Source organism: Poromitra crassiceps (genome assembly GCF_964638095.1).
Source record: "Poromitra crassiceps genome assembly, chromosome: 13".
NCBI lineage: Eukaryota > Metazoa > Chordata > Actinopteri > Beryciformes > Melamphaidae > Poromitra > Poromitra crassiceps.
In genome coordinates this window covers 32,447,230-32,471,557 of record NC_139644.1, presented here as the reverse complement: position 1 = coordinate 32,471,557, position 24,328 = coordinate 32,447,230, and the positions used below count along the sequence as shown (strand labels likewise).

At 43.3% G+C, this 24,328-nt stretch overlaps 1 protein-coding gene across 1 annotated transcript in view; it reads left to right on the top strand.

The window, feature by feature from the left end:
- Positions 1 to 20,698, top strand: part of LOC310788297 (myosin-9-like) — a 52,309-nt gene extending 31,611 nt beyond the window's left edge. Inside the window, exons 14-41 of the mRNA XM_083649851.1 lie at positions 71 to 244; positions 506 to 620; positions 1,901 to 2,088; positions 3,074 to 3,195; positions 3,303 to 3,372; positions 3,480 to 3,640; positions 4,119 to 4,227; positions 4,698 to 4,829; positions 5,132 to 5,338; positions 5,520 to 5,657; positions 5,904 to 6,027; positions 6,214 to 6,385; positions 7,026 to 7,238; positions 7,400 to 7,544; positions 7,662 to 7,868; positions 7,984 to 8,088; positions 8,324 to 8,476; positions 8,619 to 8,867; positions 9,012 to 9,224; positions 9,577 to 9,789; positions 10,338 to 10,499; positions 10,640 to 10,768; positions 11,914 to 12,002; positions 12,142 to 12,265; positions 12,899 to 13,107; positions 14,210 to 14,318; positions 18,229 to 18,401; positions 18,800 to 20,698. Coding sequence (XP_083505977.1) covers positions 71 to 244; positions 506 to 620; positions 1,901 to 2,088; positions 3,074 to 3,195; positions 3,303 to 3,372; positions 3,480 to 3,640; positions 4,119 to 4,227; positions 4,698 to 4,829; positions 5,132 to 5,338; positions 5,520 to 5,657; positions 5,904 to 6,027; positions 6,214 to 6,385; positions 7,026 to 7,238; positions 7,400 to 7,544; positions 7,662 to 7,868; positions 7,984 to 8,088; positions 8,324 to 8,476; positions 8,619 to 8,867; positions 9,012 to 9,224; positions 9,577 to 9,789; positions 10,338 to 10,499; positions 10,640 to 10,768; positions 11,914 to 12,002; positions 12,142 to 12,265; positions 12,899 to 13,107; positions 14,210 to 14,318; positions 18,229 to 18,401; positions 18,800 to 18,908 — 4,314 coding nt within the window. The 3' untranslated portion in view covers positions 18,909 to 20,698. The remainder of the gene's footprint in view (positions 1 to 70; positions 245 to 505; positions 621 to 1,900; positions 2,089 to 3,073; positions 3,196 to 3,302; positions 3,373 to 3,479; positions 3,641 to 4,118; positions 4,228 to 4,697; positions 4,830 to 5,131; positions 5,339 to 5,519; positions 5,658 to 5,903; positions 6,028 to 6,213; positions 6,386 to 7,025; positions 7,239 to 7,399; positions 7,545 to 7,661; positions 7,869 to 7,983; positions 8,089 to 8,323; positions 8,477 to 8,618; positions 8,868 to 9,011; positions 9,225 to 9,576; positions 9,790 to 10,337; positions 10,500 to 10,639; positions 10,769 to 11,913; positions 12,003 to 12,141; positions 12,266 to 12,898; positions 13,108 to 14,209; positions 14,319 to 18,228; positions 18,402 to 18,799) is intronic.
- Positions 20,699 to 24,328: the final 3,630 nt, after the last annotated feature.

The following is a 24,328-nucleotide window of genomic DNA, read 5'->3' as shown; positions in this document are numbered from 1 at the left end:
GTGTTTAGTGGAACACGGGCTCCGTATTCTCATGTATGAAGACCTCCACTCTTTTCTTTTCTGTGTCCAGGCCAGTCCCCCTGGTATTCTGGCTCTGCTGGATGAGGAGTGCTGGTTCCCCAAGGCCACAGACAAGAGCTTTGTGGAGAAGGTGCTGCAGGAGCAGGGAACGCACCCCAAGTTCCACAAGCCCAAGAAACTGAAGGACGAGGCCGACTTCTGCGTTATGCATTACGCTGGCAAGGTAAACAAAGCGTGAAGACCCGTTCTCATTGGCTGCTTGCCCTGCTTTCATATGTGCATCCCATGCACCTCTGGATTAATTTGACCCATTTTAGCATTGTATTGTAAGTTGACCGTTTTGAATTGTGCCGAGTTTTTCTTACCTTCTCCCTTATCCATCTTTTTTTGCCCTATCACAAAGATATCGGGGACTAATACATTTCTTAAAACACGTTTTTCTTTTAACCTCACCTGTGTCCCTCGATCCCTCTTTGATCCTCAGGTGGACTACAAGGCTGATGAGTGGCTGATGAAGAACATGGACCCCCTGAATGACAACGTGGCCTCACTGCTCAACCAGTCTACTGACAAGTTTGTCTCTGAGCTGTGGAAGGACGGTGAGTTCAGCCAAACGATGATTTACTGTGGTCACCCTGGACTTATTGCCTCACTAGGTGTGGCGTCTGCTGCTGCGGGGATATCTCTAACATTGGGAATTGTTATGTTGTTGCATGAGGGCCTTTTCCTGGTTTTACATTTCATGTTGCCTTCTTTTTCTCTGTCTTATATTTATTGTCTGGTGCCTGGACCGTTGTTTTTACCCTTTCACATCCCATCTGTTTGCTTTCCATCCATTTCTTCCTCTGTATGGCCCCATTTTGTCTGTCATTTTTTCCCATTCTCTTTTACTGGGTCACAGAGGTACAGAGTTGTCAGAGAGCCTATTTTTATCAGCGTTTTCCTATTCTACACTCAGACTCAGGTGACCATGTTTCTTTTTTCAATCTTTCTTCTTCACTCCCTGTGATCTATCACATCGGTCTGTCAACATCTTTTGACATAAGATATTTTCCACCATCAATCGTTTTGTACTGTCCAGTGTCCATGGCCTTCTCCTGTTTGATCAAGTCTTTGTTTGAGTTTGACCCTTTGCTATCTTTGAGATGATGCCAGTAAAATTACGCGAGATATTTCTGTGGCCTTTAACTGTTTTTCCTCAGTTCAATGTGCAGTGAAGACGTCGTCGGGTCTCCTTACCACTTGTTGCTCTTTCATTGAAATCTCCTTCTCTCCCTCTGTGTAATAGTGTGGTTTGGGACCCCTGGTGTTGGTCATGGGTACTGCAGCGATGGGTATATATTGCATGGGTTTGGTTTTGTCATCACCAAAAAAAACAAAAAACATGCCCACTGCAACTGCCAAAGTTTGCCACCCTCCCTGTTACACACACATACATATTTTAATAGTGCATCACACATAGTAGTCACTCAAAGAACTAGGAACTGGTAGTGTTAACAATTGCATACAAACATAAGCAAGCCCCCACACTCACTGACATACGCAAACCCCCACACTCACTGCACTGAATTTTTCTCGTTATGGTGTGATACTCATCTCCACACGCTTCACTGGCATTTTGTGACTGCCCCCCCCCCTGCATTCACTCAGTGTTTGTGTGGTATTTCACTGGTTCTGGTTTTCTGAACGTCATCCACCTCGTTTCTCTCCTGGTGTATGTTTACTGAGAGGAATGGAGAGACAGTGGTCGCATTCTTTCTTTCTTGTGACGTGCATTTGGTTTGAGTTTGCCTGGTTAAATATTCAAATGATTGAAAGAAAGCCACTGACCTTACACACAATGTCCCTTCTCTCTTTATTCCCTGCTCTTCCCTCTCAGTGGACCGCATCGTGGGTCTGGATAAGGTGGCCGGCATGTCTGAGTTGCCCGGTGCCTTTAAGACCCGCAAGGGCATGTTCCGCACGGTGGGCCAGCTGTACAAGGAGCAGCTGTCCAAGCTGATGGCCACACTGAGGAACACCAACCCCAACTTTGTCCGCTGCATCATCCCCAACCACGAGAAAAAGGTGCCAGGGAAATACATGCGTTTATGCTAATGAGATGATACCGTAGATGTACACAGGCCGTCATGTTCATTAGGGCTACAAGCAATCTCTTAGTACCTGTTAACTCATTGAGTGCCAAGGACGAGTATGTTCGTCAATTCGTTTAGTAACGTAGAGTGCCAAGGACGAGTATGTTCGTCAATTGCGTTTTTTGACGGTGGGACGTGGATCAAAGCCAGATCCATCTCCTGTGAAAGTATGGTGGATGTTGAATGTGTAAAAGCTATTTTAGGGACCCATTAGGTGGCGACAGTGCTCTCCAGATTAGAGAAAGGCGAGGAAAAAAGAGAGAAGAAGTCATGGGGAAACGGAAATCGCATCGATATGCATGAAGCATAACGTTAGCTGTGCCTGTGAACAGCAGTCAATCTGCTGCCACAATTGAGCCCCTCCGTCTCCGCTGCGATAGCCCCTCCATATGATTTAGTTGCCGACACCAGCGTCTTTCTGAAAAGTTACATTATTCTCAGCTGGGAGCCGGCGACAGGCTGTGAAAAAGCGGGGTTTGGTTTGGTTTATCAGCAGCCCATGTCACAGCAATCAAACATTCTCCAACAACTGCCAACATTGTTAAGAATGTTTGCGGTAGTTGTTTGATTGGAACACGGACAAACAAGGATTGAACATGTGGAATCTGACCAAACTTCTCCAAACTAGGACAGCCAGCCATGCCACACCAAACAAACATCTGTGTTTGTCTGTGTTTGTTGTAAAATGTTTGATTGGTGTGGCATGAGCTTTAGTGTAGTTTGGGAAATGCATGTCTCCCGCTTGTAGATCCCCAATCACCCATGTGGATTTGTGAGGCCATACTCCACCTAAAGCAAAATTTGCACTAATGCGATATGTTTTTAGATTAAACATATTTTGTATTGTGTTGGCTGTTTGGCCACACTGCTAATCAGCTAATTTCCTTCTCCAATCTCCCCCCCCCCCCCTTCCACAGGCTGGTAAACTGGACCCCCACCTGGTTCTGGACCAGCTAAGGTGTAACGGTGTCCTGGAGGGGATCCGTATCTGCAGACAGGGCTTCCCCAACCGCATCGTCTTCCAGGAGTTCAGACAACGGTAATGAAGGAAAACCCACACATTTCACACACGTTAATGTCTTGCTGACGGGATACGAGACCTCCACAAACACATTCATGCCAGCCTAACATCTGTCTTTCTCCCAGGTATGAAATCCTCACTCCCAATTCCATCCCCAAGGGCTTCATGGATGGCAAGCAGGCCTGCGTGCTCATGGTAAGGCTATACAGTATTCTAGCTACACCCTGGAACACAATGTTTAGGTTGGACACAAATAAAACACTGCAGTGGGCTTGATCAGTGTGTGCTTCCTGTCCTGTCAGATCAAAAGCCTGGAGCTGGATTCCAACCTGTACAGGATCGGCCAGAGCAAAGTTTTCTTCAGGGCCGGAGTCCTTGCTCACCTGGAGGAGGAGAGAGACATGAAGATCACAGACGTCATCATCAGCTTCCAGGCCTGGTGCAGAGGTTACGTTGCCCGCAAGTAAGGAGACCATCTCATCATGATCAATTTATGACCAACCTTATCATCATCCAGGTCAATAGTTAACTTACAAAATTATTTGAAGCAAAATGTACATTTGATTTGCTTTGATGAACCATCTCTATGTAGCTAGGCACCAACATGGCATCTTTCACTGCTGTGCCTTATTATAATACAGTACTCAGTGACTTATATGATGCAGACATGTTCATGTCAAGCTGATTTTTAAAGCCCTTTATCACAAACATGTCTCAAATGGTTTAACATAAGTATCATATATACAGTATATATATCTCCTATACCTACATCACTATACTCTATATACCATACTACATCATATACTGTACATGCTCAATATATACTATATGATATGGAGGTCATATACATACTTATATACCATACTCCATCAAACACTCGCAGTCAAGTTCACACCTATGGAGTCTCCAATTCACCTGACCTGTTTGATATTGCTTTGCAGGGCCTTTGCCAAGAGGCAGCAACAGTTGACTGCTATGAAGGTGATCCAGAGGAATTGTGCTGCCTATCTCAAACTCAGGAACTGGCAATGGTGGAGACTCTTCACTAAGGTAATTAAACTCAAGTCTTCCTCTTCCTCAACTCAACTCAACTCAACTTTATTTATAGAGCACATTTCAAACAACTACAGCTGCCACAAAGTGCTGTACAGTGCATAGGTAATAAATAAAACAGTAGCTAAAAACACAGTATACAATGACAACACACAAAGCAGGAAAAACTGGGGGGGGGGGGAGCACGGGGTCAGAGGTCTCATGCTATGTTAAAAGCCAAAGAATAAAAGTGCGTTTTAAGAGAGGTTTTAAAAATGGCCAGAGAAGGGGCTTGCCTAATCTGCAGGGGAAGGTCGTTCCAGAGCTTGGGGGCCGCGACTGAAAAAGCTCTGTCCCCTCTAAGCTACAGCATCTTAGTCAAGTGCTTGGTTTCTGTAAACTCCCAATCTCCATGCAGATATGCTCTGCAATGCAATGTTCTCCGCCTCTCCTTTCTAACTCTCCCACTTGCTCTCCTCTGCCCCCAGGTGAAGCCCCTGCTACAGGTAAGCAGACAGGAGGAGGAGATGCAGGCCAAGGACGACGAGCTGAGTAAGGTGAAGGAGAAGCACCAGCACGCTGAGGGCCAGCTCAAGGAGATGGAGGTCAAACAGCAGCAGGTAAACAAACAGAATTCTCAGTTGAGTTTATTTTCTGTAACATTTACAAAGCAGAGTTCAGAATGCAGATCAAATATATAGCATCCATTGATGGACAATGGAGGAGAGTGTAGTGCTTGTAGTAGTGTTGATCCCTGATGCATGCCAATAAAGTAATGTTTTGGGTTTTCAGCTATGAGGTCTTGAGATTACATGACTGATGTGCTATAATAGTAGAGTCATCAAGTCTATAAATCTCAATGTTTTAAAGCAAGTATTCTGCTAACCTCTTAGTAACAGTTGTGCCCTACTGCTCTCTCTAGCTGGGTGCAGAGAAGCTGGCCCTGCAGGAGCAGCTTCAGGCAGAAACCGAGCTGTGTGCCGAGGCTGAGGAGATGAGGTCCCGTCTGGCTGCCAGGAAGCAGGAGCTGGAGGAGATCCTCCACGACCTGGAGGCCCGTGTGGAGGAGGAGGAGGAGCGTGCCACTCATCTGATGTCAGAAAAGAAGAAGATGCAGCAGAATATCACTGTGAGTAGGCAGAGGGAGCCTCTGGGACACTCGGGAAGTTCATAATACGCTCCGCACTCCGCTAGCTCATGTATACGTAAACACATGATGCAGGACACTCACTCAGTGCCTGGTTTGTGTGGGATAGACCCACTTGCTATGTCCTGTCTTGACAACCCCCCTTTCCTCTGTCTGTATACAGGATTTGGAGCAGCAGCTGGATGAGGAGGAGGCTGCCAGACAGAGACTCCAGCTGGAGAAGGTCACCTTGGAGGCAAAGATGAAGAAGGTGGACGAAGAGGTTATGGTGCTGGATGACCAGAACAACAAACTCGTGAAGGTCAGAATGAACTGAACTACAATTGTTCACCTCAGCTAAAAGTAAAGCTGGATAATCGGAATAGATTGATTACAGGTTGTCTCTTGGTTTAAATACACTGGCGAAAGTACAATGACCCAGAGTAATGTAATGACCCTTTCTAAGGTGCTGTTTTAACTCATTTCCTCTCCTTACTCTGAGATCTTATAAGAAATAAGGTGTGCACGCTCATGGAAGGTAAATATTTTACCATTTTTGTGAATACAGGAGAAGAAGCTGATGGAGGAGAGGATCTCAGAATTCACCACAAACCTGGCAGAAGAGGAGGAGAAGTCCAAGAGCTTGCAGAAGCTCAAGACGAAACACGAGGCCATGATCACTGACCTGGAGGGTAAGTGAAAAACACACAACACAAACACAACTTCCATGATTGCCACTATAGATCACACTGCTCCTACACTGAACCTACATTAAGACTGAAGAGGGCACGATGTTAGCTATGTCTCCAACTTTGAATAATATCTTCTTTATCAATAAAAAAAAAATATTCATTGTTTCGTCTTCTTTCTTCTGTTAGACCGCCTGCGCAGAGAAGAGAAGGGGCGCCAGGAGCTGGAGAAGAACAGGCGTAAGCTGGAGGGCGACTCCACCGAGCTCCATGACCAGATAGCGGAGCTTCAGGCCCAGATTGCCGAGCTCCGTGCCCAGCTGGCCAAGAAGGAGGAGGAGCTCCAGGCAGCTCTGGCCAGGTGTGTTAGAGTGAAAGTGAAAATCCTAGAGCAAAATGGGTTGTATTGTGAATTGGAGTTTCAAAGATATTGGTCCTTTTGGGGGTGTTACTGTAGTTGGGTTTTTTCTTATCAAAACCCCATTGATATCTTGCAGAATTTTCTTGATCCTGCAACATCAGCAGTTGCACGATGTAGACATTAATTATTGTTGCTTTGATCATTCTGATGTTATAGTCGAGGCATTTTACTCAAAAATGTGGGTAAATTTCCCACAAATTGGAGCAAAAACATTTTGGTATGATCATATTTACCGTAGATGATTTTCAATACTTTGTTTTCATACAATTCCTTAGGACTTTGTCTGTCTCATTCAGAACATATTGAGGATCCAAAATCCATTGAGCTTGTTTTTGTTGTAATTTGTGGGAGGTCAGGTTATATTATGACTAATGATGTGATAATTCCTCTTGGAGTTGATTGATTCCTGCACCACATCCGAATAATTCGATTTTATTTTATTTGTATAGAAGACAACAAAATCCAAGGGGATGACATGTAAAAGTGTGAACACGTATTTCCAACATGGTCCCTTAGGAAAGTGTTGGGCTGTTGTGTGGGTGGTTTTCACTTATTTTTGTTGACTTATTCCTACCTTCAGGATTGAGGAGGAGGCAGCCCAGAAGAACCTGGCCCAGAAAAAGATCCGCGAGATGGAGGCTCAGCTCTCTGAACTGCAGGAGGACTTGGAGCTGGAGAGACAGGCCCGCACCAAGGCAGAGAAACACCGCAGGGACCTGGGAGAGGAACTGGAGGCCCTCAAGACGGAGCTGGAAGACACTCTGGACTCCACCGCTGCTCAGCAGGAACTCAGGTAGACATATTTGACCAGGGCCTGGTCCCGGTCCCAGTTGCAACAGTTGAATTTGCTACCTATCACCCCATATTACATTACAAATGTATCTTTATGTCATTTGATTCCAATTATACATCTCGACACAAGAAGACTTACTTCTGTCTGCTCTCCCTACTCAGGACCAAGCGTGAGACAGAGGTGGCTCAACTGAAGAAGACTCTGGAGGATGAAGCCAAAGTCCATGAACAGCAAGTGGCTGAGATGAGACAAAAGCACGGCCAGGCCTTTGACGAGCTCAATGAGCAGCTGGAGCAGGCTAAGAGGGTAATTTAAATCATTTACAAAGCCAATGTTCCAATTACATGTTTTTATATTCCCTCTTAATGCATACTCGTGTTCTTGACTGCAGATACTCATTGTAATGCTTCTCCTTCCCTGCAGAACAAAGTTTCAGTGGACAAGGCCAAGCAGGCCCTGGAGTCTGAGAGGAATGAGCTGGCCATTGAGCTGCAGACACTGATGCAGGGTAAGGGAGAATCTGAGCATCGGAGGAAGAAGGCCGAAGGCCAGGTCCAGGAACTGCAGGTCAAACATACAGAGAGCGAGCGCCAGAGGATGGAGCTGGCTGAGAGAGTAGCCAAGATGCAGGTACGACTCCTAGGAAGGACTGATCAGTGATGCGTTTTTAAGTGAGCTTTTTATCCTTTTTATGGGATGCAAACATGTGTCTGTATCAATCTGTTTTCGTATGTCTTCCCGCTAGGCTGAGCTGGATAATGTCAGTGGCCTGCTGAGTGAGGTGGAGGGCAAGTCCGTCAAGGCAAGCAAAGACTGCTCCGCTGTGGAGTCCCAGCTGCAGGATGTCCAGGTATGCTACCACCAAACAAGACATTACATGCTTTTTTATGGCATTCTATACTTTCACACATCGCACGGCTGTGGTCTAAAACTTATTTTACAAGAAAAATCCTTTTTGCCACACTGGAATGAAGAATCTCCAAACCAAAGCATCCTGTATATCTGTATCAACTGTTGGAACAAATGAGATGTTTGACACAGTCTGTCAAATTTCTAATATTCAGTTTATTTAATATTCACAACAGGAACTGCTCCAGGAGGAGACGCGCCAGAAGCTGTCGCTCAACACACGTCTGCGTCAGTTGGAGGACGAACAAAATGGCATGAGAGAACAGCTGGAAGAGGAGGAAGAAGCCAAGAAGAACGTAGAGAAGCAGCTTTTCGCTGTGCAGGCTCAGGTAAAAAGAAACGCTTAAGCGTATCCCTTGGATTAATATCTAGAAACTAGAAACTTTCACTTTATATTGACACTTGAACCAGCACGTTATGAAGCACAACACAGCTTTGGGCTTTTGAGTGACTGTACCACTTCCCCTATAGCTCACTGAAATGAAGAAAAGGGCAGACCAGGATGCGGGCTGCCTGGAGAGCGCTGAGGAGGGAAAGAAGAGGCTTCAAAGGGACCTGGAGGGAGTGAACCAGCGCCTGGAGGAGAAGTGTTCCGCCTTCGAGAAGCTAGACAAGACCAAGACTCGTCTCCAGCAGGAGTTGGACGACCTGCTTGTCGACCAGGACCACCTCCGACAGATTGTCTCCAACCTGGAGAAGAAGCAGAAAAAGTTTGACCAGGTGAGATGTATAAAGATGGCATGCTAGTAGTACACAAAAACCAACAGAAGTGAAGAATATTAAGTTGGAAGGTGATATCATATCTAGACCATCATAGCTTCACAAACCGATTTTAATTATTTTTCTCTCTCTGACCTTCTGTAGATGCTGGCAGAGGAGAAGAACATCTCTGCACGCTATGCGGAGGAGCGTGACCGAGCTGAGGCGGAGGCCAGAGAGAAGGAGACCCGTGCCCTGGCTTTGACTCGTGAGCTGGAAACCCTGATGGACCTCAAGGATGAAATGGACCGCAACAACAAACTGCTGCGGGCTGAGATGGAGGACCTGGTATCTTCCAAGGATGATGTTGGCAAGAATGTAAGTCGACCCAGCTTTCCAATGTTTACAAAGATGTTTGTAGGTTTGTGTTACTTTGTGCTCTTAAAGTGTATTTTGTCATTTTTTAGGGTATTTCATATGTTTGAGTCCTGCCCTGACAATGATAATTAGCCACACTGTTCGCCAAATATTTTTTGACAAATAACTTAATTTTGTGCTCAATATATCCTTGGTGTATAGCACAGAATCAGATGACGTGCGACTGTACAGCAGGCGCTCAACGAACGTTGAGAACATTTGAGATGGAACACCAATCGTCTGCACGGTCCATCCACCTGACCTATCTTTTCTCTAATCCTTATTGTTGCCCTTCCTCTCCCCTGTCCTGCAGGTCCACGAGCTGGAGAAGTCCAAGCGTGGCATGGAGCAGCAGCTGGAGGAGATGAGGACCCAGTTGGAGGAGCTAGAGGACGAGCTGCAGGCCACGGAGGACGCCAAGCTCCGTCTGGAGGTCAACATGCAGGCCATGAAGGCCCAGTATGAGAGGGACCTGGCCGGACGAGACGAGATGGGCGAGGAGAAGAAGAGGGCGCTGGTCAAACAGGTACTGATGGGATACATACATGCTGATCCCGCCCTCACTTGTGTACTTTAAGTTTCCACTTCCAATAATATCCTTAACCATTTTTATGTTAACTATTACTGATGAAAATATGATGAAATAGAAAACACTCCAAGATGATAACCATAACAAAAAGTCATTATCAATGGAGACATTATATATTATTATCTGATCACAGACAGACATTAACATATGACACGCATTCCTAAATGAGACAGCTCCATATGTGAATGTTTGCAGTTCCCAGGTCACTAATTAAATTGTGTAATGTCTAAGAAATGTTGCAATTGGAATCTACATTAATGCAGTGGTGCTCTTTTTTTAACCAATGAAATTGTTAAAGAGCTGCTGCAGGTGACACATTTTCATCAACAAATATTGCTGACTAAGATATGCCATTTTAGTCAGTGAGTAATTGTCTAAATAGAATCAATAATGACTTGACTGAAGGCAAGTAGAGGACATGTGCATGCAGGCAGTTAGGTAGCTTTCCATCACGGGATGTGGCTGAAAGTGAATGTGTCCCTCAGGTGCGGGAGATGGAGCTGGAGCTGGAGGATGAGAGGAAGCAGCGTTCTGTTGCCGTGGCAGCGCGCAAGAAGCTGGAGCTGGACCTGAAGGAACTGGAGGCAGCCATCGACATGGCCAACAAGAACCGTGACGAGGCCCTGAAACAGCTGAAGAAACTCCAAGTGAGTGCGCACTCGTTGAAATATCTGTCTGTATCAGCTCAATTAAATGTCAAAATACCAACCATAATAGTCTATTAAGGCCTCTTGTTGTGTGCAGTGTGACTCAACGTTGCTCTTCATCCTTTTCTTTTTCTCTCCAGGCCCAGATGAAGGAGCTCCTCAGGGAGCTTGAGGAAACTCGTATGTCCAGAGAGGAGATCCTCGCCCATGCCAAGGAGACTGAGAAGAAGCTGAAGAGCATGGAGGCTGACATGATCCAGATGCAGGAGGTCAGCACAACTCTTCAACTTCCTATTCTGTTCCCCCTCCCTCTAACGTGTGCCCAACCAACACAGGATGATTAGACTGTATACATGATTCCTACACACATCTGGAAAATTATTGGGAATGAATTTGATCATTTCCAGGTCTTGAATAGTTTCAGAATGTGAAAGAAATGTCTAGAAAAGTAGGGGAAATGTTGTGGGTCAAGTCCGATACACATAATTATAGCTTTTATGTTGTTGTAGACCCACTTTGACTCCACAGTTTTTGTTGACGTGGAGAATAATGATGTTCAGATAGAGGGACGCTCTTATTACCCACCCGCTGTCAGCACACATTATATCAAATGCCCACCAAAATCACATCCAGTCAAGAACATTAGGGTCTGGGAAAAATATGGAATTTTTAAATGGAAACAATGTGGGACCTCTGGCTATCATCTCACATATCCTGATATTTGTCGCTGTGAAGAACAATCTTAATTTATACCAGGGGTGGGCAATTATTTCCCCCAGAAACCAGATTGTTCCCGGGGGCCAATAGTTTTTTGTCATGCGGTAACCTCTAATTTTATTACTAGATTAAATCATAGAAAATATACTGGGCACTTATTCTTCAGCATTTATTATATTGAAAATCACTGAAATCATTTAAAACAGCCAATTTAGGTCATCTCATTCGATTTGTATAGCTTCGTAAGTAAAATGGTGTGGTTTGTCATACACCTCCCGGGCCAGGCAGAACCATCACCCGGGCCGTATAATGCCCAGTTCTGATCTACAGTATGTCCTAGTTAGCAGGGGCAAGATGTCTTATCTGTGTGAATCCTATTGAACACCAGACAAAATTTTCAAAACAAATCAAGGCCTGGAAAAAGTATTAAAAAAATTAATTGAAAATATGTAGGCAGGAACCCTGATATTATTATGTATTGGGTTCACTCAAACCAGTTTTACCCCATCTGTCATTGTAAACCTAAATTACGGAAGGCAATTGCTGCTAGCGCTCTCACGCACTTTAATCCAGTGGTTGTCAACCTTTTTACACACAAAGCACCACCTCAGAAATGACCACCATATGAAAGTGGTACCCGTGCCACAGGTTGAGAGCCACTGCTTTAATCAATTGTTATTTGTTTGTCCCTCTTCAGGAGCTGGCGGCTGCAGAGCGGGTGAAGAGACAGGCCCAGCAGGAGAGAGACGAGCTGCAGGATGAGATTAATAACCAGGCCAGTAAAAAGTAAGATGCATCTTCTCTCATTTTTAACATTACTGCTGTGTCACTGTCTGCATCGCCCGCTAATGACCTGCTTTTCTATTTTGGTCAACCTCCTTGTATCCCTCTCCCCTTTCCCTCCTCTCTCCTCTCCGGCTCACAGTGCCCTGATTGCGGAGGAGAAGAGGAGGCTGGAGGCGCGCATTGCTCAGCTGGAGGAGGAGCTAGAGGAGGAGCAGTGCAACACGGAACTGGTCAATGACCGGCTGAAGAGAGCCCTGCTGCAGGTCTGTAGACTGAAGACTGTGTCAAATCAGCCTTTTGAAGCCCAAACTGCAATTAAAGCATTGAGCTTCCTGTTTATAGTGTCACCCTGCCTTAAAGAGCTGCCAAGCCACCTAAAACACTTTCATTAGTTTGAGTTTTAAAGGAGAGATTTGGTGTTCCATGGTCTCCATGCTATTTCAGAGACTTTTCCAACATTCAGTGTTCTATGGTCTCTATGCTATTTCAGAGACTTTTCCAACATGCCAATGGGAATTGTATTTTTTGGTAACATGAAATTGGTCCAAACATATTGAATGTTAACACAAAACATTGAACAATCAACAACTAAAAATGAATGGTAATTGTTGTTGTGATTCAGCATTCAGCACTGAATATGCTAAGTGAATGAAATTACAATTAACAGATAACAGATTAATAACAGAATGCGAAAAAGGTGAGCAATTACTTTAAGACTCACCAATGAGAGTTTCATAGTTCTTTAGGAGGATGACGAACTACTCTTAGTGTTGTTTCTGCAACACAGTCAAAATTAGGTTGGGAAACTATTATTTTGGTAATCCTTTTGAAAACCTATATCAGCCACAATACTGTATTCATCACAAACTCTGTCTCTGCCTGCCACCCTCGTTTAGACCGACCAGATGAATGTGGAGCTGACTGCAGAGCGCAGTACCTCCCAGCGCCTTGAGGGGGCCCGTTCCCAGCTGGAGCGTCAGAACAAGGAGCTGAAGCTGAAGCTGCAGGAGCTGGAGGGAACCGTCAAGTCAAAGTACAAGGCCAGCATCGCCGCCCTGGAGGCAAAGATCGCCCAGGTGGAGGAACAGCTGGACCTGGAGACCAGGTGAGTGGGCCAAGAAGCCTCAGTCATAGCATCAATCTCTCATGAACTATCATAGAACTGTGAAATGTACTCAACACAAAGTAACAAACATATACCGTAATAAGGTTGTCAAACGTATTGATAGTATCAATGCAAAAGAATTGAAACATACAATACTCATTCGCAACAGGTATCGATAAGTATTGTTACTCTTTTTTTTAATGGATACAATACTCATTTGCAACAGTATCGACACTTAACTTTATCAAAAATCAAACATACTACTGATTTTTTCCTGCCTATCATTGGTGGGTATCTGTTGCTTCAACAAGCTAAAAGTGTTCTGATAGGCTGCTGACCAGTAGAGCTGTGCATCTTCACTGATCTCACGATTCGATACGATTCGATTATACAAGTCTACGATTCGATTCGATTCGATTATACGATGCATCTCGATGCATCTCCGATGCATCTTGATGCATCGCGATGCATCTTAAATCGATGCATCACTTTTTCCGCAATACATGATTTATTTTTTCTCACTTTCTTTTTTCTCACTGTGTGGCTACTTTTAAAATAAAAGTGCATTTGGAATTGCATTGTATTATGATCCATAATTAAAATAAACAACTGCATGTACTTACATTCTATTTTATTTGATTATAAAAAAAAAAAAAAAAAAATTTATAATCGATTTTTGATATTTGTTAATCGATTCAGAATCGTCCTATTAAGCATCGCGATGCATCTCTGAATCGATTATTTTCGGCAGCTCTGCTGACCAGCAGGGTAATCTGCTGTGTAAGGTCAAAGTTTTTAATGAGTTTTATCAGGCCTAGATTATGGAGAAGCATGTCTGTCCGTCCATCTGTCTTCCTTTATTTTTCTGCATATTGAGGTGTTGTCATTCCCCCCCGTGGTATCGAGTACCAATATTTTCCTGGGTATCGGTATCTAAGTTAGAAATCCTTCTCTTGTGACAACCCTACTGTACCACATATAATTGAATTAGTTTAACCGTAAATTATAAACACATGGCTCAAAGAAGAATGTCTAGGTAACATTAGCCTTTGTGATAGTATAAGACTTCTTTAGTCTGACCCATGGTGTGCTCTTGATATAGGGAGAGGCAGGCGGCCTCCAAGCTGGTGAGACGCACAGAGAAGAAGCTGAAAGAGGTCTGCCTCCAGGTGGATGACGAGAGACGCAACACAGAGCAATACAAAGACCAGGTCAGAGATTTTTGATCATCAATGTCAAGCTAATACGCATCACACACACTTTGTACTGGCTATTTTGATCTCTCTATTCTGATCTTTCTGTTTTACTGTGATTATGTAGTTCAACATGTGAAGCTTTTGTATGCATGCATGTCATGTCATCCATAATACCAGTCAACTAAATGTCACTTTGGAGCACAAAGTGGTGACATATAAACACACTTTACTATATACACACACTCCAATACTGGGCAGCTACCCAGCAGTATAGATGTATTCTGAAGGTCAGTGATAATTGTAGCCTACATCTTGAAGAATGCTTATCAATACATCTTGTATATCTTTTTTTTTTTTTATATATTTTATTTTACTTTTTCAGAACATAAAGAAAACAAAACAAGAACAGGAAAAAAGAAAAGAAAAAACATATACATACATTCAACATTACAATGCTACAAAATGTCAAAATGTGCTTACAAAACAATTAAAAAAATATATATCTATATATATATACTGTGCAAAGGATCCAAAAGAAACTCAAATACCACTTTTAGCCTGATCAAAATAGGTCAGGAACGGGTCCCAAATAACGAAAAATTTCCTTAAAGAATTTGACCTCTGGAACCTAAGTCTCTCCATGCGTATAACTGAGATCATGTCTGTCAGCCACAGCTGAAAAGAAGGTGGAGAGGAGGACTTCCATTCCTTCAAAATTAGTTTCTTGGCAACTGTCATTCCCTGTGTCAGAGATTGCTGGACGGCCGTTGGGAGGAGCAAAGAGGACTCCGAGCAGCCGAAGATGGCGAGTTCCGCCTCCAGTTGGAGGGCTATTTTGTAGGCCTTAGACTACCAGTCAAATATTTTGGCCCAGAATCCTGATATTGAAGGGCAAAACCAAAAAGCATGGGACAGTGTGCCCTCCGACACCCGACACCTATCACATAGTGGTGAGACCGAAGGATATATCTTGTGTAACCTATGCTTGGAGTAATGAAGACGGTGAGCAACTTTAAATTGGATAAGTTGATGTCTACTATTAACTGAGCAGAGCTGGACCACAGACAGACTCCTGTCCCATATGATTTCAGACATATCCACACCAAGTTCCTCCTGCCACGCCTCTTTGATCCTCTCAGTGGGGGCCTTAATGCAATCGGCGAACAAACACACAAACTTAGAAATAAGATGCCTGGAGTTGGGAGGGCTTAACAAAACCTAAAAAAAAACATGTTCATCTGGGAGAACTTCAAAATTGCGAATCTTGGATCGGACATAATGTCTAGCTTGTATATATCTATAAAGATGTGTTTGGGGCAACTCGAATGCTCTCTTCAGAAGATCAAAGGATGCAAATTGGCCATCAATATACAGGTCACTGATGGAGACCAGCCCCTTTTCACTCCAGGCATGGCAAATTCTATCTGACCATGAGGGCAAAAAAGAATGATTAAAACAGATTGGTGTGTGAACAGAAACATCTGGTACATTCAAAACTTTCTTAACCTGATTCAGAATTCTGACAGAGTTTTTCACAACAAAACTCAAACCTTTCAAAGTCCCAGGCTCCTCTAGCTTAGAAAACAACATGGCTGGCAATGAGGACCTGGCGATAGAGCCAGCCTCCATTTTTAGCCACAGAGGGGCCCCGGGAGTTAAATTGCCAGGAGTTCCTTGTCGCCAAAACATCAGAGCCCTAACATTGGCAGCCCAGTAATAGTGCTTAAACACTGGTAAGGCCAGCCCCCCTGCAGACTTAGGTTTTTGCAGATGAACTTTAGAAATTCTATGGTTCTTATAATTCCAAATATAGGACAAAATTATGGAGTCCAGCTCTTTGAAGAAAGCCGATGTAAGAAAAATGGGGAGGCTTTGACACAAATAAAGGAACCTGGGAAGTGAAACCATCTTAATTGAGTTTATACGACCAATCATGGATAAAGGGAGGATTTTCCAGCTTTCTATACATTGTTTAAGTTTTGAAACAAAATCCCTAAAATTCAACTTAAATATTAGCTTAGGATCTCTGGGTATGGTCAAGCCAAGATAGGTGAGGTGGCCCTTTGCTAATTTGAATGGGAGACTCTCCAGGAACCCAGGAGTAAAGAGATCAGAGAGAGGCATAAAGTCACTTTTTGTCCAATTAATTGTGTATCCAGACAGCTTACCGAAGGAAGTGATTAGTTCTAGGAGAGGGGGGATAGATTTTTCTGAATTATGCAGGTATATTATTACGTCGTCGGCATACAAACTGATACGCGTCTCGACACCTCCGACCTCAAGGCCTGCAAGGCTTGCGTGACTACGTATTTTTAAGGCAAGGGGCTCAAGCGCGACGGCGAAGAGGGCCGGCGAGAGAGGGCAACCCTGCTGGACCGAACGAAATAATGGAAACCTGGTTGACTTGTCGCCATTTGTTATAACTGAGCATGCCGGACTCGCATATATAAGCTTTACCCAGGATATGAATGAATTACCGAACCCGAATCTGTGCAGTGACTCAAACATATACGGCCACTCAACCTGATCAAACGCCTTTTGTGCATCAAGTGACAAAATCGCAGCACCACTGGTCTTACTGTGATCCGCGTATATGGTGTTAAGGAGACGTCTGACATTGGAGAAAGAAAACCTACTCAGGATAAACCCTGTCTGGTCAGGATGAATAATAGATGACAAATGTCTATTTAACCGGGTCGCCAGCATTTTAGTGATTACTTTTCTGTAAAAATTTTGAAGCGCTATGGGTCTGTAGCTAGCCGGATCGGCTTTGTCCTTCCCCTTTTTTAAGATGAGGGAGATGTTAGCTTCATACAATGTTTTAGGCAAGATTTTGTCCTTTACCGAGTTAGATGCCATTCTGAGGAGGAGTGGAGCGAGAATGTTGCAAAATTTCTTGTAAAATTCAGCGCCAAATCCATCCGGGCCAGCTGCTTTGCCTGATGGGAATGACTTAATAGCAGATGTTATTTCCTCCAATGTAAAATCAGAGTCTAAGTCCTTTCTGGCATCATCACTAAGTTTGGGCATTTCCAGAGGGTCGAAGAAGTCACTCAAATCTGACTGGGCGGCATCACACTTAGATGAGTAGAGTTCACTGTAAAACTCCCTAAAACGGTTATTTATCTCCTTAGGGTTAGTCAGCAGGGCGCCCCTTTTTGATTTAATGGAGAGGATTGATCTAGAAGCCTGAGCGCCCTTGAGCTGCCGCGCCAGGAGCCCCTCAGGCTTATCTCCCAATTCAAATTGTTTTTGCCTCAATTTTAAAAGAAGAGTGTTTATTTGGCCACCTAAGATGCAGTTATATTCATATTTTAATCTTAATATCTTATTATAATCGTCAGAGCATTTTGAAGCCTGATATACCACCTCAAGGGCGGAAAGGGCATTTTCGATCTCCAATAGCCGCCTCCGTCTTTCTTTTTTGGCAGTAGATTCATACGAGATTATGTCCCCACGACTAACTGCCTTTAAAGTTTCCCATAGCGTGGAGTCTGAAACTTCACCATTATCGTTAAATTCCATAAACTGTTTTAATTTGGTCTCAATGTGCTCTATGAATCTCTCTTCGGCGAGTAAGGTTGGATTAAAACGCCAAGAGTACGTTTGTTTAGGGAGAGAGAGATTCAGGGACATAGTCAGAGCGCCATGGTCAGAGATCAATATGTTGTGGTATTTGGTGTTGATGACATGGGGAATTAGCTGAGAATCTATTAAAAAGTAGTCTATCCTACTGTAAGATTTGTGGACATGGGAATAGAATGAATAGTCTTTATCTGTGGGGTGCTGAACCCTCCAGATATCCACCACATTCCTAGATTTAATCAAATTGTTCAATACCGTCACTGATGAGATTGTTGGGGGTGGTCGTGAAGACGGCTACATCTTGTATATCTAACTGTGTGTGGTCATTTACCTTTTCTAGGCAGATAAGTTGAACTCTCGTATGAAACAACTGAAGAGGCAGCTGGAGGAGGCTGAGGAAGAGGCTCAGAGAGCCAACGCTAACCGCAGGAAACTGCAGAGGGAGCTGGAGGACGCCACCGAGTCAGCAGACGCCATGAACCGCGAAGTCAGCACCCTCAAGAGCAAGCTCAGGTTGGGGACTCTGTTTTAACTTGACAACAAAAACATTGTAAAGTGAACCCCAGCTCACTTCCTGTTGCAGTGTTTGCTAATACAGGACATTATAGCAGAGAGCAGAACTGACAATTCCATGAAAACCATTTAGATATTTTGAAATGGTAAATCTGTAGAAACTCTGGAGATAGCTATGCATTTACAGTCTTCAGGAAGACATAGTGGACACTGCTGCAAAGTTAATGCATATTTAAACTAGAAACCACGTGATATATATATATATACGTGATAGTGCAGCACAACCAAGTGCCCGTCACATTATCCCTACCTAGCCAGGCCTCCATTTTGCTCTTACCTTGCAAGACTACTTCACCATAAGTAACTGACCTTCTCACTGCTGCTTTTCCCCGCTCCAGGCGCGGCGACCTGCCCTTCACCATGCGCCGCATCGTCAGCCGTGCCGGCATCGAGAGCGACGAGGAGAGCGAGCCCAAGAGCGAGACCCCCGAGCCCAAACCCGAATGAAGAGCCACGGTGCCAACTTGCTCCTTATTAGAGGATTGAACTGTATCATCAATAGACAGACGCAAATACTGACATATATTGAGCAACTCATAATGTACCTCCTGAATGGGGAGGGACACAAACGAATCCGAATATTGTAGGAACCAGAGGCAGGGCTTAGGCTGATTCTTGCAAGTCTAGTCCCACGACAAGTCTCTCTGATCTCTTTAACGGTGACAATCCATACACTCTCACACACATACAGAAGCCGGTAAACTCAGACAATCACCATGCTGACATATACATACATACACGCTCACACCAATATTTTTGGGCCAAATTTCTTTTCTTGTGCTTCATTTGTCATTCTCTGGGAAAAATAAATAAATAAAAAAGAAAATGAATGATATTTTTATAAGGAAACATTCTGATTGTAATAGTCCTGATTTAGGATCTATTTTTCTAATTGAAGAAAGAAAAACAAAGGAAGTATAAATAAATGAAGACAGATTACTGGAAGGGGACCAAAGTAATAGCGCACTCTATAGATTTGTATTTTATTCAGAAGTTTTTTTTAATAATGGTTAAGTATGAAAGTACTCTCTTGCTCGCGCTCTCTTGCCTCAGTTTATAATGGAGGCTTACGTGCTGAAATGTATTCTATTAATATACTGTAGCTGTGGTTAGTACTCCACTACTATGCTTTTGGGCTTGATAATTTGATACACATTTAACGTGAAAACCATTAATTTAGAGACAAATTGACGTACGGCAACACACAATTGGACTCACGTATACACTAGGCCTTTTGATTGTGACTGTGCTGAAATTTCTTAATTTTGCACTGAGATGTAAAACTTTAGCCTTGACGTGATAAACCACTGCATCGGTGCATTTAATCGAAACATTGATAGAAAGGACAGATGCACGTCGAACAGAAGCTTCAAAATATCGACGAGACCCGGCACATTCTCATATAGTCTGTACGCAAAATGCCAACACACACTAAGGCCTTACATGCAGCTACGTTGTACTGTGCAAGGTTGTTTTCTTTCTGCATGTGTTGATTTTCTTTGTTTGTTTCTTTACTACTATCAATGTTTTTATTAAAGTGCAGGGTAAAGCTTAAACGGCTTGGTGGGGGAGTTTATTACTCACAGCACACACTGTATTCTCAGGGCACAGCTTGATGAGGGGGTGGAGCGCTTGAGGTTTTTACACACCACAGGTAAAGGGAGGTCATATCACTTATATTAGGGGACACCGTTGTGTATTTCAGCACTGTAACCTACCTGACCCATACTCTTGAATGGCAGTCTGATATGGGGAGATAGTAGAAATGTCTGGCCAGGTATATCGGTCGGGTGACCGTCTATATTTAGATGTAAGGGCTTTAGGTCTGGATGAAGTAAACCCCTCACAGGTATATCGGTCAGGTGACCGGCTATATTTAGATGAAAGGGCTTTAGGTCTGGATGAAGTAAAGGTATATCGGTCGGGTGACTGGCTATATTTAGATGTAAGGGCTTTAGGTCTGGATGAAGTAAACCCCTCACAGGCTGTGCTCTTTTGGCTCACACTGCTGGGAAGTGAGAGGAATGTGTTGTTACTAAGAAAGGCTCACAAATAGAAGGATCGTGCTCTTTCACACTTTAGAAACCAAGGAAAACCAAACAAAAAAGAAGTGGGGGGAATTGCATCCTTAATTTTTTTGTAATGTTAAATTTCTGTCTGCACCTCTGGAAGTGAAATCATGAGATGAGTTGTGAAATGTTGGTATTATTGCAATAAAGAGGCTTTCTAAACCGCTACAGTTTGATCTCCTGTGTCTTTGTAATTGTTTCATAATGTTATTTCTGCAGAAGTTGTAAAACTATCAAAGGCAGGACAGTCTACGCAATCCAATCTGTTTCACAATCTAGTGTCGTCTTGCAAAGGTATTCCACAGAAAAGGAATTATGTTAAAAAAGAAAGTTACACAATGGTTAAAAAGTAAACAAAACAACTTGGGGCATTAATTTAAGTAAATTCTGACCCTTATAAGCACATTTTGTGAGACAAGTGCCTATATCTGCTGCAGGCAATTACCTCATTATCAATCACATTCCACATGTGGCTCTGCCCCAATCCAACCATAAATGGTCAATGCCAATTACCACAATGACAAAATTAGCCTGATTATCAATTGAACAGTGAAATTGCATGATGTGCCACAGTCGCTGGATAGGTTAGTTGTTCTTTTAGTCCCTTTAGGATCCTAAGCACAGTTTGATAAATAAGACCCCTGGGATCATGACTTTGCTGTTTGAAGTTAATCTTGCGATGATATTGTAAGTCGCTTTTGATAAAAGCGTCTGTTAAATGATGTGATGTAATGATGAGCCTCTCAAGCCCTTTGAGTATCCATCCTGGCACTGATGCAGTGTCAGAATCGTGTTATGAATGCTCAATACTCTGATAGAACCCAGTGGTGACTCACATGGAAACTGTCATAGCTGTCAAAGCAATTCTCTAATTCACAACAAATGGCATATAGCCTACACTGAACTGGTCTGAGCATTACATATCAATATATTAGATTAGACAAACATTAATTCTCCATTAAAAAATAACATTAAGTTAGTATGGGTTTATAAGGTATTTATTCATGGCTTGATTAAGAAAGACTAGAAATTAAGGAATTTTTCTTGCTTTTGTGCACATGCACAACAGGCTTATGTCTGAATTTTACACTAAATTAGAAATTATGGAGGTTTTGATGAGATATCTCCATCAATGACTTAATTCATTTCAAGGCTTTTTTGCATGAATTAAGAGGTGGCTTAATGTAAATTAATGGGAGTGTAAGGTTATTTTGAGGATTTACTGGTTGGTAGAGATTGGACAGAATATTTCTCTCAAAGCTGCTAATCAGTCCTGTCTTGATGACAAGGACTGGAGCACACTGTCGCATCTCAGTCTGTTATGAGACTACCCCCGTTTGTTTCTGTTGTATTTTTTTTTACGATTGACTGACGATTAGTCTATGCTTTGCCTTTGGAAATGACAAAAACACCTCCATCGTTGAGTCCATCCTCACCTCCTCCATCACCGTCTGGTATGCTGCTGTCACTCTCAAAGACATCAACAGACTTCAGCGCATCATCCGCTGCGCTGAGAAGATAATCGGATGCAACCTGCCATCCCTCCAGGACCTGCATGCAGCCAGGACACTGAAGCGGTCTCGCAAAATCATGGCTGACCCCTCCCACCCTGGCCACAAACTCTTTAAGACACTCCCCCACGGCAAGAGACTGAGGTCTGCCAAGACCAGAACCACCCGCCACAAGACCAGCTTCTTCCCAACCGCCATCAGCCTCACCAACAAGGCCCGGAAACCCCTTCCGCCAAGGACCTCACCAACAACCCCCCCCCCCCACACACACACACAGAAACTCACTACCTCCTCCTAAACTCAATTTAACCCCCCCCCCCCCATAAAACTGGAACTCATATCTAATTTAATGCCTGTCTAACTGGGACTGTAAATTCATGTAAATTCCCTGCACATTTAATGCCTATTTAACTTAGCCTGTAAATTTAATGTACATTCAATGTAAACTCTTATTTAACTCAGTCTGTAAATCTCATCTAAATCCAACGTAAATTCATATTTATCATCCACAGAACATGTAGCCTACATATTGTATATATTTACTCGATTTGATTGCACTTGCAACTTTGTGATTGTCTTTAGTTATCTTCCTACTTCTTATGTCTGTATATTGATGTGACAGCTACGCTTCATACAGACACTAAGACAAATTCCTCGTATGTAACTTGCATACTGTGGCAAATAAAAGTGATTCTGATTCTGAAAAAAGAATCTGTTATGAGACTTTCTGCTGCTCTGTTTTCTGATCTAATAGCTACATCTAGTGGACATTAGTGGAACTACAGTCAAGTTAGAGGAGGTGGGGAACAATTTCTGTATCCGCCGAAAATGAAAGTATATGCCACGTTGTCGTTGACTGATAGCAATGCTTGGAAAATTAATGGAAGGATTTGTTAAATTTTCACCAGTCCAGTAGACAGCAGACACTCCCCTCCGCAAGGCTCCTGTGCGGACGGTTTTCGCCTGGCCGTGCACACCCAGAATTTTGTAACTACGCGGACGCGGCTGGGCGGACAAGTTTAGAGGAGTTTTCAAGACTCCCGCTCACTTCCGCGAGCAGAGAACCCGCACGCGGTTAAATGTGCAGGACTGAGGTAAGAACTAAAACTGTAGGCCTGTGACTAGGCAATGGACTACACGCCCTGGCTATGTTTAACATCCCATATTCTTTATGTCGGTCAGTGGTTCTGTCGACAAAATAGCTGATATTTTTTAAGAGCACGCACAGTTACAAATCGCCTCTGTACGGTGTTTGTTCAGCAGCCCGTTCAGAATAACCAGTCGTTTAAATCAGGGGTTTGTATATACCCAGCGAGCACAAAACGTTTTTTAAGTTGATTTTTAGTTTAAATCTGGGTGATATTGAGTTTGAACTTCACCCTCTTTTCACAGCTAAAATGCGGTTACAATGTCAACGTGTCAAAAAACACAATTTGGTTAATCATATTGTTAAAACATTTGTTGTAGCTTGAAATAGAGACAATATTGATAAGTGTGTGAATTGGCATTTGTCCAATTTATTGTGTAACTGAGAGTTGAAATCTACACGAACACTAGCCTACATTTCAACGCATTTTATGTCACATGAAATATGATACATGTGGGACTATATAGGCTATGTGGTGCCAGCAAAAAGCTTCCAGGACACAACTATGGTTAATAGTTTAGCGCAATACTATAAAACAATGAATTTAGTTCCTGCAGCAACGCGCATGCGCAAGTAGGCTACTAGCTACTAGCTGTGACTGACTAGACCAAAGCAAGTCTGCACCGGTCTGTACCAAGTGCGGAATGAGGTGCTCTGGGCACCCTAGGTTATTGTAACAGACTGTATACGAGGCTCTGTGTACCCCCCTGAGTTGCTGGTGTTAAATGAAGTTAAGCTAAGCCGTACAGCCTACAGACTATAGACGCACACACACAGTCAACATAATTTTAGTCTGTTACATAATATAATAGTCTTGTACACATCACATAAAATAACCTGTCCTCCCGATCGTTGAGCCTGTGGTATCGTACAATCGTGTAGTCTACAAGTTGTGTGCGAGATAGAGTAGGCTATATATGTGCCCGGCTTCCTAGATATTACAACTAAATGTATAGCTCAGTCCATAGAGCACAGCGTGGGAGAACGTGGTTCGAATCCCATGTGTGGTGCTGGATTTTTAATTTAAGATCCTGGTGAAATATGGTCTAAATGTGAACGTTTAATCAACGTCTGCAAATAGTCGGTGAAAAAACTTTCACTGTTGAACCTTTCTTGCGCGTTTTTTCAACGTTGACCCTA